The sequence below is a fragment of the Saccopteryx bilineata genome, chromosome 10, assembly GCF_036850765.1.
Source record: "Saccopteryx bilineata isolate mSacBil1 chromosome 10, mSacBil1_pri_phased_curated, whole genome shotgun sequence".
In the NCBI taxonomy this organism is placed as follows: domain Eukaryota; kingdom Metazoa; phylum Chordata; class Mammalia; order Chiroptera; family Emballonuridae; genus Saccopteryx; species Saccopteryx bilineata.
Genome location: NC_089499.1, coordinates 75332455 through 75347128, shown reverse-complemented (window position 1 = coordinate 75347128; position 14674 = coordinate 75332455). Strand labels below are relative to the sequence as shown.

General features: G+C 37.8%; 1 protein-coding gene across 2 annotated transcripts in view; it reads right to left on the bottom strand.

Annotated features, from left to right (window-relative positions):
- LOC136314100 (cadherin-related family member 3-like) overlaps positions 1-14674 on the bottom strand; it is a 115929-nt gene that overhangs the window by 32073 nt on the left and 69182 nt on the right. For both annotated transcript variants that reach the window (XR_010727274.1, XM_066244518.1), the window contains exons 9-10: positions 13483-13645; positions 11797-11899 (exon numbers count right to left, since the gene is read on the bottom strand). Coding sequence is in view for 1 of the 2 variants with exons in the window: in XM_066244518.1 (XP_066100615.1) it covers positions 11797-11899; positions 13483-13645 (266 nt within the window). In the remaining variant the exon portion in view is untranslated. The remainder of the gene's footprint in view (positions 1-11796; positions 11900-13482; positions 13646-14674) is intronic.

Here is a 14674-nt window from a genome sequence, read left to right as displayed (position 1 = left end):
AGAAAAAAACTTCAATTGCTTGGAACCTTGGAGTTAAATGATAGAGAATTAAAAATGAAGTCCTAAAAATACTCAGGGAAATACAAGAAAGCACAGAAAGGCAATTTAGAGAGCTCAAAAAACCATTCAATGAACAAAAAGAATACATCACCAAGGAAATTGAAACTATGAAAAGGAATCAAACAGATATGAAAAACTCAATACATGAACTGAAAAACGAGGTAACAAGCTTAGCTAATAGAAGAGGCCAGATAGAAGAGAGAATTAGTGACATAGAAGACAGGCAACCAGAGATACTACAGAGACAAGAGGAGAAAGACTCACAAATTTTATAAAATGAGAAATCTCTACAGGAATTGTCTGACTCTGTTAGAAAGAGCAACATAAGAATAATGGGTATATCAGAAGGAGAAGAGAGAGAAAATGGAATGGAGAACAAATTCAAACAAATAATAGATGAGAACTTCCTAAGCCTGTGGAAAGAATTAGAGCCTCGAATCCAAGAAGCAAACAGAACACCAAGTTACCTTAACCAAAACAGACCTACTCCAAGACACATCGTAATGAAATTATCACAAACCAATGACAAAGAAAAAAAACCTCAAGGCAGCCAGGGAAAAGAAGAATACAACATATAAAGGATGGCCCATTAGGTTATCATCAGATTTTTCAGCAAAAACTCTACAAGCCAGAAGAGAGTGGACCCCAATATTTAAAGTACTGAAAGAGAGGAACTTCCAACCAAGAATACTATATCCATTAAAGCTATCCTTCAAATACAAAGGGGAAATAAAAACATTCACAAATATAGAAAAGATTAGGGAATTTATCACCAGAAAACCCTATTTCAGGAAATACTAAAGGGGGTTATCTGACCAGATACAAAAAACAAAACAAAACAAAATTACAAGTAAAAGCTCCATCAAGATCACAAAAACAAGATTAATCTGTGACAAAAAAGGGGGGGAGAGGATAAAGATTAATAGTAGCAAAGGAGGATAGGGTACAGAAGCACTCATGAAATAATGTACTACAATGAATATGATATATATCCTTTTTATTACTCAGTGGTAACCACCCCTGAAAAAAACACTACAGAAACACATGACTTAAAAAAGGAAAAACAGAAAAGAAGTATAGAATACAACCAACCAAAAACAAATAACAGAAAAACAAAAGAGAAGAACCAAACAAGATACAGAGCTATCAGAAAGCAATATATAAAATGGCAATAGGAAACCCTCAAGTGTCATTAAATGTAAATGGATTGAACTCACCAATAAAAAGACACAGAGTAGCAGAATGAATCAAAAAAGAAAATCCAACTGTATGCTGCTTTCAAGGAACACATCTAAGCTACAAGGATAAAAACAAATTCAAAGTGAAAGGTTGGAAAACAATTCTCCAAGCAAATAACATCCAAAGAAAAGCAGATGTAGCCATACTCATATCTAACAATGCTGACTACAAGACAACAAAGGTAATCAGAGGCAAAGATGGTAATTTCATAATAATAAAGAGAACACTGAATCAAGAAGACATAACACTTCTTAATATTCATATATATGACCAAATCAAGGAGCACCAAAGTATACAAGACATCTACTAACTAATCTAAAAATGCAATCATACTTGGAGACCTCAATATACCACTGATGGCTCTAGATTGTTCATCTAAACAGAAAATCAATATAGAAATATGGACCTTAAACGAAACACTAGAACAATTGGATATGATAGATATCTACAGGACATTTTATCCCAAAACGCCAGAGTATACATTTTTCTCCAGTGTACATGGAACATTCCCAGGAACTGACCACATGTTGGGCCACAAAACTAACATCAACAAATTCAAAAAGATTGAAATTATACCAAGCATATTCTCTGACCATAAAGCTTTGAAACTAGAATTTAACTGCAAAAAAGAAGTAAACAAACCCACAAAAATGTGGAAATTAAACAACATACTTCTAAAAAAAATGAGTGTGTCAAAGAAGAAATAAAAGCAGAAATCAAAAGATACATACAGACAAATGAAAATGACAATATGACATATCAGAATCTCTGGGATGCAGCAAAAGCAGTAATAAGAGGGAAGTTCATATCACTACAGGCTTATATGAACAAGCAAGAGAGAGCTCAAGTAAACAAGTTAACATCACATGTTAAGGAACTAGAAAAAGAAGAACAAAGGCAACCCAAAACCAGCAGAAGAAAGGAAATAATAAAAATTGGAGCAGAAATAAATGAAATAGAGAACAAAAAAACTATTAAAAATCAATAAAACAAGGAACTGGTTCTTTGAAAAGATCAAAAAAATTGGCAAACCCTTGGCAAAACTCACTAAGAAGAAAAAGGACTCATATAAACAAAATCCAAAATGAAAGAGGAGAAATCACCACAGATATCATAGATATACAAAGAATTATCCTAGAATACTATGAAAAACTACCAAATTTAACAATCTAGAAGAAATAAATTCCTAGAACAATACAATCTTCCTAAACTGAGTCATGAAGAAGTAGATAGCCTAAACAGACCAATAAGCAGGGAGGAAATAGAAAGAACTATCAAAAACCTCCCCAAAAATAAATGTACAGGGCCAGACAGCTATACTAGTGAATTCTATCAAACATTCAAAGAAGACTTGGTTCCTATTTCACTCAAAGTCTTCCAAAAAATTGAAGAAGAAGCAATACTTCTAAACATATTTTATGAGGCCAACATAACCCTCATACCAAAACCTGGCAAAGAGAACACAACAAAAGAAAACTACAGACCAATATCTCTAATGAATATAGATGCTAAAATTCTAAACAAAATACTAGCAAATCAAATACAATAACACATTAAAAAAATAATTCATCATGGCCCTGGCCAGTTGGCTCAGTGGTAGAGCATTGGCCTAGCATGTGGAAGTCTCAGATTCTATTCCCAGCCAGGGCACACAGGAGAAGCACCCATCTACTTCTCCACTCTTCCCCCTCTCCTATCTCTTTGTTTCTCTCTTCCCCTCCTGCAGCTAAGGCTCCATTGGAGCAAAGTTTGCCCCGGTGCTGAGGATGGCTCCATGGCCTCCGCCTTAGGCACTAGAATGGCTTCAGTTGCAGCAGAGCAGTGCCAAGATGGGCCAAGCATCACCTCCTGATGGGCATGTTGGGTGGATCCCAGTTGGGCACATGCGGAGTCTGTCTGACTGCCTTTCCACTTCTAACTTCAGAAAATTACAAAAAAAAAATTTATCATGATCAAGTGAGATTCATCCGAAATCACAAGGATGGTTCAACATACGTAAAACAGTTAACGTAATACATCATATCAACAAAACAAAGAACAAAAACCATATGATCCTATCAATAGGTGCAGAAAATGCATTCAATAAAATACAACATCATTTTATGTTTAAAACACTCAACAAAATGGGTACAGAAGGAAAATATATATCTCAACATAATAAAGACCATTTATGGCAAACCATCAGCAAACATCATATTAACTGGCATAAAACTGAGGACTTTTCCTCTAAAATCAAGAACAAGACAAGGTTGCCCACTCTCTCCACTCTTATTCAACGTAGTGCTGGAAGTTCTAACCAGAGCAATCAGACAAGAGAAATAAATAAAAGGCAGCCCTGGCTGGCTGGCTCATCAGTAGAGCGTCAGCCCAGCATGTGGAAGTCCCGAGTTCGATCCTAGTCACAGCACACAGGAGATGTGCCCATCTGCTTCTCCACCCTTCCCCCTCTCCTTTCTCTCTCCCTCTCTTCCCCTCCCAAAGCCAAGGCTCCATTGGAGCAAAGTTGGCCTCAGGCGCTGAGGACAGCTCCATGACCTCCATCCACCTCAGGCACTAGAATGGCTGCAGCTGCAATGGAGCAACGGCCCAGATGGGCAGAGCATCGCTCCCTGGTGGGCATGCTGAGTGGATCCCAGTCAGGTGCTTGTGGGAGTCTGTCTGACTGCCTCCCCCCTTCTAACTTCAGAAAAATACAAAAGGAAGGAAGGAAGGAAGGAAGGAAGGAAGGAAGGAAGGAAGGAAGGAAGGAAGGAAGGAAGGAAGGAAGGAAGGAAGGGAAGGAAAAGAAAGAAAAGTCATTCATATTGGAAAAGAAGTAACGGTTTCACTTTTTGCAGATGATATGATCCTGTACATCGAAAACCCCAAAGACTCCACAAAAAGACTATTAGAAACAATAAACCAATACATTAAGGTCGCAGGATACAAAATTAATATATAGAAGTCTATTGCCTTCCTATATGCCAATAATGAAAGAAATGAACTAAAAAAAAATAATCCCTTTTACGGTTGCAAGAAAAAGAAAAAAATACCTAGGAATAAAAATAACAAAGAATGTAAAGGACCTATATAATGAAAACTACAAAGCATTGTTAAGGGAAATCAAAAAAGATACAATGAAATGGAAAAATATTCCCTGTTCTTGGATAGGAAGAATAAATATAGTCAAAATGACCATATTACAGAAAGCAATATACAAATTTAATGCAATTCCAATCAAAATTCCAATGTCATTTTTTTAAAGAAATGAAACAAAAAATCATCAGGTTTATATGGAACTATAAAAACCCCAAATAGCCAAAGTAATCCTACGGAAAAAGAATGAAGTGGGGACATTCCAATACCTGACTTAAAATTATATTATAGAGCCACAATAATCAAAACAGCATGATATTGGCATAAAAATAGACACTCAGATCAATGGAACAGAATAGAGAGCCCAGAAATAAAACCACATATATATATGGTCAGATAATCTTTGATAAAGGGGCCAACAACACACAATGGAGAAAAGAAAGCCTCTTCAATATATGGTGCTGGCAAAACTGGAGAGCCACATGGAAAAGAATGAAACTCAACTACAGTTTTTCCTTTTGTACCAAAATTAATTGAAAATGCATCAAAGACCTAAATATAAGACCTGAAAGAATAAATTACATAGAAGAAAACATAGGTACTAAACTCATGGACTTTGGCTATAAAGAGCATTTTATGAATTTGACTCCAAAGGCAAGGGAAGTGAAGGCAAAGATAAATGAATGGGGCTACATCAGACAAAGAAGCTTTTGCACAGCAAGAGAAACTGACAACAAAACAAACAGACAGCCAAATTAATGGAAGATGATATTTTCAAACAACAGCTCGGATAAGGACCTAATATCCAAAATATACAAAGAACTCACAAAACTCAACAAACAGGCAAACAATCCAATAAAAAAATGGGAAGAGGACATAAACAGACACTTTTCCCAAGAAGAAATACAAATGGCCAACAGATATACGAAAAGATGCTCATCTTCACTAGCTATTAGAGATATGCAAATCAAAACTACAATAACACCTCACGCCTGTTATATTAGCTATTATCAACAAGACAGGTAATAACAAGTGTTGGAGACGCTGTGGAGAAAAAGAAACACTCATTCACTATTGATGGGAATGTAAAGTAATACAACCATTATGGAATAAAGTATGGTAGTTCTTCAAAAATTTAATAGAACTACCATATGACCCAGTAATTCCTCTACTGGGTATATAGCCCCCAAACTCAAAAACACTGGTACATAAAAACACATGCAGCCCCATGTTCATTGCAGCATTATTCACAGTGGCCAAGACATAGAAACAACCAAAAAGCCCTTCACTAGATGAATGGATAAAGAAGATGTGGTACATATATGCTATGGAATACTACTCAGCCATAAGAAATGATGACATCAAATCATTTACAACAAAATGGATGGATCTTGATAACTTTATACTGAGTAAAATAAGTAAATCAGAAAAAACTAAGAACTGTATGATTCCATACATAGCTGGGACACAAAGTTGAGACTCATGGACATGGACAAGAGTGTGGTGGTTACCAGGGGGAGGGGAATGAAGGAGAAGGAGGGAGCAAGGGGAGGGGAGGGGCACAAAGAAAATTAAATAGAAGGTGACAAAAGACAATTTGACTTTGGGTGATGGGTATACAACATAATCAAATGTCAAAATGATCTGGAGATGTTTTCTACTCTAATTGATCAATGTCACCTCATTAAAATTAATTGTCTAAATAAAATTAAAAGAAAATTGTGCTAATTATCTGGCTTATAAAAATAGATTGAACCATGTGGGGGTGTTAAAAGCACCCCTTCTGAGCAGTTTTTGTACGTGGTGTGTGAGGACCAGAGAGGATGTGGATTTATTTCAGTGAGACTTTTTATTTCTCTCTCTGTATTGAAGAAAAGCTCAAATCTAGTAAGGGAAACAGATTCTTTATTTGATGAATTAAACCAACAGAATGAGTAGCTGCAGGACCAGCATTTTTCCTAAAAAATCAGTCAGGCTTTTACATGAAAAAATAAAACTCCACTAGTGGGAAACAGAGAAAATGCAACAGGAACACTTCTGGGCATGCCTGCCTACCTATCATTTTTCAACATAGTTGGGTCACTCAGGTCTACAAATCACACTTGTAAATTAAGCCCCATTAAAACTCTTAAATCTATGAGTCAAAAGTGATTTTAAGAACTTTAGGTCTGTTGCTAAAAGTTCAGCATTAAGTTCCCTTTGGTTGTAAACCTATAGACCAGGGGGAGTCAACTTTTTTATACCTACTGCCCACTTTTATATCTCTGTTAGTAGTAAAATTTTCTAACTGCCCACCGGTTCCACAGTAATGGTGATTTATAAAGTAGGGAAGTAACTTTACTTTGTAAAATTTATAAAGCAGAGTTACAGCAAGTTAAAGCATATAATAATAATTAATTATGAAGTACTTTATGTCGGATTTTTACTAAGTTCGGCAGAATAAATCATTTTCTCCATTTTTTAATTAAATTTAATGTCATGACATTGATAAATCAGGGTACATATGTTGAGAGAAAACATCTCCAGATTATTTTGACATTTGATTATGCTATATACCCCTCACCCAAAGTCAAACTGTCTTCTGTCACCTTCTATCTGGTTTTCTTTGTGCCCCTACCCTCCCCAACCCCTCTCTCCTTCTTCAACCCATTCCCCCTCCCCCCAACCCCCACCCCTGTTGCCATCACATTCTTGTTCATGTATCTGAGTCTCATTTTTATGTCCCATCTATGTATGGATTCATATAGTTCTTAGTTTTTCCTGATTTACTTATTTCACTTCGTATAATGTTATCAAGGTCCATCCATGTTATTGTAAATGATCCAATGTCATCATTTCTTATGGCTGAGTAGTATTCCATATTATATATGTACCAAAGCTTTTTAATCCACTCGTCCTCTGATGGACACTTGGGCTGTTTCCAGATCTTCGCTATTGTGAACAATGCTGCCACAAACATGGGGGTGCATTTCTCCTTTTGGAGCTGTTCTATGGTGTTCTTGGGGTATGTTCCTAAAAGTGGGATAGCTGGGTCAAAAGGCAATTCGATTTTCAATTTTTTGAGGAATCTCCATACTGTTTTCCACAGTGGCTGCACCAGTCTGCATTCCCACCAGCAGTGCAGGAGGGTTCCCTTTTCTCCACATTTTCACCAGCACTTATTCTGTGTTGTTTTGTTGATGAGCGCCATTCTGGCTGGTGTGAGGTGATATCTCATTGTGGTTTTAATTTGCATTTCTCTAATGATTAGTGATGTTGAGCATTTTTTCATATGCCTATTGGCCATCTGTATGTCCTCTTTGGAGAAGTGTCTATTCATTTCTTTTTCCCATTTTTCTTTTTTTTGTATTTTTCTGAAGCTGGAAACGGGGAGAGACAGTCAGACAGACTCCCGCATGCGTCCGACTGGGATCCACCCGGCACGTCCACCAGGGGGCGACGCTCTGCCCACCAGGGGGCGATGCTCTGCCCCTCCGGGGTGTCACTATGTTGCGACCAGAGCCACTCTAGTGCCTGGGGCAGAGGCCAAGGAGCCATCCCCAGCGCCCGGGCCATCTTTGCTCCAATGGAGCCTCGGCTGCGGAAGGGGAAGAAAGAGACAGAGAGGAAGGAGAGGGGGAGGGGTGGAGAAGCAGATGGGTGCTTCTCCTGTGTGCCCTGGCCAGGAATCAAACCCAGGACTTCTGCACGCCAGGCCGACGCTCTACCACTGAGCCAACCGACCAGGGCCTCTTTTTCCCATTTTTTGATTGGATTGTTTGTCTTCCTGGTGTTGAGATTTACAAGTTCTTTATAAATTTTGGTTATTAACCCCTTATCAGATGTATCGTCAAATATGTTCTCCCGTTGTGTAGTTTGTCTTTTTATTCTATTCTTATTGTCTTTAGCTGTGCAAAAGCTTTTTAGTTTGATATAGTCCCATTTATTTATCCTGTCTTTTATTTCACTTCCCCGTGGAGATAAATCGGCAAATATATTGCTCCGAGAGATGTCGGATAGCTTACTGCCTATGTTTTCTTCTAAGATGATTATGGTTTCATGGCCTACATTTAAGTCTTTTATCCATTTTGAGTTTATTTTTGTGAGTGGTGTAAGCTGGTGATCTAGTTTCATTTTTTTGCAGGTAGCTGTCCAATTTTCCCAACACCATTTGTTAAAGAGGCTGTCTTTACTCCATTGTATTTTCTTACCTCCTTTGTCAAATATCAGTTGTCCATAGAACTGTGGGTTTATTTCTGGGTTCTCTGTTCTGTTCCATTGATCTATATGCTTGTTTTTATGCCAGTACCAGGCTGTTTTGAGTACAATGGCCTTGTAGTATAACTTGATATCAGGAAGTGTGATACCTCCCACTTTATTCTTCTTTTTTAAGATTGCTGAGGCTATTCGTGTTCTTTTTTGGTTCCATATAAATTTTTGGAATATGTGATCTATATCTTTGAAGTATGTCATTGGTATTTTAATTGGTATTGCATTGAATTTATAGATTGCTTTGGGTAAAATAGACATTTTAATGATGTTTATTCTTTCTAACCATGAGCACGGTATATGCTTCCACTTGTTTGTATCTTCCTTGATTTCTTTTATCAATGCTTTGTAATTTTCCAAGTATAAGTCTTTAGTCTCCTTGGTTAAGTTTACGCCTAGGTACTTTATTTTTTTGGTTATAACAGTGAAGGGGATTGTTTTTTTAATTTCTCTTTCTGACTGTTCATTGTTGGCGTATAAAAATGCCTCTGATTTCTGAGTATTGATTTTATATCCTGCCACTTTGCTGAATTCATTTATCAGGTCCAGTAGTTTTTTGACTGAGACTAGGGTTTTCTATATACAATATCTATCATCTGCAAATAATGGTAGTTTTACTTCTTCTTTTCCAACTTGAATGCCTTTTATTTCTTCTTCTTGTCTGATTGCTGTGGCTAGGACTTCCAGGACCATGTTAAATAAGAGTGGTGAAAGGGGATACCCCTTCCTTGTTCCTGATTTTAAGGGTATTGCTTTTAATTTTTGCCTATTGAGTATGATGTTGACTGTGGGTTTCTCATAGATGGCTTTTATCATTTTGAGGTATGTTCCCTGTATTCCCATTTTGCTGAGAGTTTTGATTATGAATTGGTGCTGGATTTCATCAAATGCTTTTTCTGCATCTATTGAAATTATCATATGGTTTTTCTCCTTCTTTTTGTTTATGCGATGAATCACATTGATTGATTTACAAATATTGTACCAGCCTTGCCTCATCAGAATAAATCCCACTTGATCATGGTGTATGATTTTTTCCATATATTGTTGGATCCGGTTTGCTAATATTTTGTTGAGGATTTTAGCATCTATATTCATCAGAGATATTGGCCTATAATTTTCTTTCTTTGTGTTGTCTTTGCCTGGTTTTGCAATCAGAATTATGCTCGCCTCATAAAAGGAGCTTGGAAGTCTTTCTTGCTCTTGAATTTTTTGAAATAGCTTGAGAAGGATAGGAGTTAGTTCTTCTTTGAATATTTGGTAGAATTCACTTGTGAAACCATCAGGCCACGGACTTTTCTTTGTTGGGAGTTTTTTAATAACCGTTTCTATCTCATTTGGTATAATCGGTCGTTTAGGTTTTCTGATTCTTCCAGATTGATTTTTGGAAGATTGTATGTTTCAAGGAATTTGTCCCCAGAATAAATCTTTATAAAACAACTTACTATAGTTAAATCTATCTTTTTATTTGTACTTTGGTTGCTCCAGTACCGCCCACCATGAAAGATGGAATGCCCTCTAGTGGGCAGCAGGGACCAGGTTGACTACCACTGCTGTAGACAGATACCATCATTCCGCCCTCCTATGTCCAAGACAAAGTTCTTTTCCACCGCTTCCAGATGCAACCTCAGAATCCTGTGCAACTCAATGATCCAGGCACACACCACCAATGGATCAGAGTTAGCACAAGAGAGAAGACCCAATTGTCTTTCCTATTCTAGGTTCTTCTTTACCAAGCATTGACATTTTACTGCTAGCTCCGTGTTCACAACCCAAAAACTCATGTCCTCTTGAATGTCTTTGATGCCAGTCACCAACTAGATCACTTATGACCACACATTTCAGATACAATGGACACCAGGCATTAATAATAGATGTATTCAGGTATCTTTGTGAAGTCCTCTTTTCACAAATGCCTCACAGCAACACATTCACTCTTAATGTGTGGTAATGTATAATTGAACATATAAATGACCCCTGGAGTCACTCAATGGGAGCTCTCATTTGTACAGCAATAAGCAGAGAGAAGCAGGTGTCAAATGGTTGGTTAAACTTACTCACTAGCTAAGCACGCTGCTCTGGATCCACAGTATACAATCACATCTGTGCCTCAGGGTGTTTACAACTAGAAAAAATGTGACTGTGAACTCTACACACATCAAAGGTCTATGACCATGCAGTCTGGGTGGATTTAATCTCAGTGCACCAAAGGCTTGTTCTGGCATAGGCTAACCCAGAATGGTATGACAGTTATGAGAAGACCAAATGGTAGAGAGGACTGACAGTTCTTTGTACTTTCATAAAAGGAATGAGCTGTGAAACTGGCAGGTGTCCCGTGGTTTGTGTTAATAATAGCTGTACTTATATTATGTAAAATAATTCCAATAAAATATCAAAAAAGCATCCAATTACCTATATGTTCACACTACATGTTACCAATATCTGGATCTTTTCAAATAATAAATGTTTGGCATTACTAAATGCTATGGACTGAATACCTGTGTCCCTCTAAAATTTATAGGTTGAAACCTATTTCCCCAATGTGATGATATTTGGAGGTGAGGCCTTCAGAGACAATTTGGTTATAAGGGTGGAATCCTCATGTATAGAATTAAAGCCCTTATTAAAAAAAAAAAAGACTCCAGGCAGCTCCCCCACTTCCTCTGCCATGTGAAGTTAATGAGAAAACCTTAGAAGTGGATTTTACCAGACACCAGATCTGCTAGCCCTTACTCACCTCCAGAGTGTGAGAAATAAATTTCTATTTTTTATAAGTCATCCCATCTAGGGTATTCTGTTATAGTAGTGAACCCTAGCTGGGATGACTTATAAACAACAGAAATTTATTTCTCACATGTACATTTAAAAAGTCATTAAAATGTGTCAAGCATAAGGGGTGGTCTCTACATATCCCCTGCCACTTCAAACATCAAGGATCTCTAGGCTGAGCTGTGTTTAAGAACTGTGTGTATTGTTGAAGGTGCTGCTAGAAGGTGAATAAGACTTCCCAGATCTAATGATAATTTCCAATGGAAGTATTTAATTCTGCCCTTCTGCCTTTGCCTAACTTAACAAAACTGCCCCAGAAATAATGACTCTTTATATTTTAAAATCTAAAGTAAAGAGTCTAAAGTGAATGCCTTACTTAATGCTCCTTGAAAAGTTTGTCAAGCTTACCTGTGTGGGAGGGATGTAGGTCATCAAATACTGAAATTGTCATTTCATAGGTATGCCCAACTGCAACCATCCCTGGGTTTTCATAATCCATTTCTTTGGCAACCTTTTAAAACAAAATTATTTCAGTAGAAGGGCCTGACATTTTTTAATGTACATGTTTTAAGTAATAAATCATTCTGAAAAAGGCAAAGGTATGGTCATTTTTCTCAATAAAGATGACATCAGAATATGCCTGAGACTGGTCAAGTGTGACACACAGAAGGAAACATTTTGGGAGAACAAAGGGAAAGTACTTCGTAATTGATAAAGCACTATAATAAATGTGCATTAATCCTATTATGACAAGTTACTCATAATTTAAAAAACATTTACTGAGTACTAATTAAGTTCCAGGTAGAGTCAGAGACATTAGGGAATATAACAATAAATTATATCATCCCGAACAGAAACTTGAAGACAATTCTAATATAAAATTGGCACTAAGCTCAATTGTAATGGGTCAATATGACCCAAGTGCACTAAAAACTACATTTTTTAAAATGTAGTATCTGATTCATATATTAATTCATTTATTTATTCAAGTATATTGAGTACCCAGTATGCACCTAGCACTATAGGAGATACACAAAATGGACTCAGAAAAAAATACAACAATTAAATAGGCAGTTATAACAGAATCTAATAAATTTTTGACAGGAGAAATAGAACTTATAATGGGAGGGAGCTCATATCCAGGATAACTAAGCCAATTATGGTAGTAAAAGGAAGCTTATAGAAATACGTGACAGTTAAGACCTAACGGATAGTATGAAAATGTAGAAATGAATTAGAGTTGATGATGGGTCGAGGGGTCATCCATAAACAAAGCAAGCATCTATAAAGGCCCAGACGTTAGTTGTTAGCATCTTGTTTACAAAACTTCCATCTTTACCCAAACTCCATTTTTTTTTAAGTGACAGCTTGACATGGCATTTCAAAATGAACATCAACACAGAAAACCTCTTGGTTCATTATATAACCTTCCAAAATTCACAACATATACAAAAATTCAGTGTTTATTTCTTGGAGTTTGTCAAGAACATTTCAGGTTAGGACCAAAGTAAAAGAGAGGTCTTCGGTGGATCTCTGAGCCATGTCTCCTGGCCAAGAGGTGGTGTTCGGTGAGGTTGGGTTAAGAAACAATTATGCCAACCTAACAGGGAGTGGCATTTTGAAGTAAAGACCTGTGGAAAGTAAGAGTTAAAAGAAAGGATTTCTTCCAGGCAGCACATCATCGTGGAAAGTGAGGAAAAGCTTATTGCTTCATCCTCCGCCATTTGAAACTCTATAGAAGGCAGAGAGAGGAGGAGCTGAACCACCACTGCCCATGCCAAGAGATTGCTCCTCACAGCACACGTAGCCACACGGGCTTCTTTCTGAGGAAATCAACATGCAAGTTTTAGCCTCTGATTCATTTCCCCAACTAAATAAAAAATGAGTTATTTTGTGCACTTTACAAGAAGAAAAAGATAGCTGGCAGTGTGCTAATGAAGGACTTGCTCATATGCTCTCCAGCAAGACAGCAGAGGGGCCAGACGTGCTCTGTGGGGTCAGGGCTCCTCTTGCTGAATCTACCAGGACCTGACTGTGGCCATAAGCCGACTCCACCTCCTTAGGAAACTCCTGGGCGATACAGCTGGTGCTCACCTGGATGAAATATCCAGCATTTGGCACTTGCTCAAAGAGTTGTCCAGAACCAATTGGTCCCGAGCGTGGAACATAATGTATCATATCAGGAGGCTCATCAAGGTCGTGACACAAGAGTTTTGCAACTACTGTATTATTTGCAATCACCTCTTTGCCTGTGTACCTGTTTTTTTAAGAGGAAAAATTTGTTTAGATGGATAGTCTTTTAAAATATAATATTTTAAAGTACTTTCAATAGCACATGTGTGTGACTGCTCTATTTATCCTGGGGCAGAGAGTCCAAGTTTGGAGCATCATCTGGGCAGCCATTTCCCAAAAGGCCACTATGAACTTGGTAAGACCTTCCTCGTTTTCTAGGAGTGTTTTTCACCTGCACCCAGCCAGGTACTGGTTTAGCAGCCTATCAAGGACATCACCTGAGTGGAGACGCCCAAGTGGAAACGTTTGAGTCTAGAGCACCTGTGTGGCATGGTCAAGAGGGACAATTCTTACCACTCTGTAGCCACAGTGAACTTACCTTCTTCTCCGAGTGTGCACTCACTTGTTCCCTGGGCTCTCTCTGACCCCGAGCTCACTCATAAGCCTTCAAAGTCTAAATTCTATTCATTCTTCAAAGACCAGCATAGATCTAACTCCTTCAGGAAGTTTCCCTGAATATTCCAACCCCACATGTCCTTCCTCTTAACAAAAAAAGCACACATAATTTAAACCATCTTATTCTTTATACTGTTGTTTTGTATGTATTCATCTTAACACCCTGACAAGATATAACCTCCTGACAGCAAATGTGCATAGCAAATACTTCTCCCGTCACCTCCAGGGACTGTAGCACTGGGTACAGTGTGTGGTAGGTGTTTGGTTAATTATCTCCTGGGGAAAGAAAAAGGCAAAAGAGAAGGAGAAAAAAAGAATAACGTTACTGATGATATGCCAAACCCTATACTGAACAAATTCCAAGCATGGTTGTTTTTGATCCTTACAACAAGGCAGAGGGGTAGATGCGATTATCATCTACAATTAAAAGGTAGAGTAATGGAGGTCCAAACAAGACCATATGGGTAGTAATTATCAAAAGCTAGATAATTAGGCAGTGGTAGAGCATCGGCCTGGTGTGCAGGAGTCCCGGGTTCGATTCCCGGCCAGGGCACACAGGAGAGGCGCCCATCTGCTTCTCCACCCCTTCCCCTCTCCT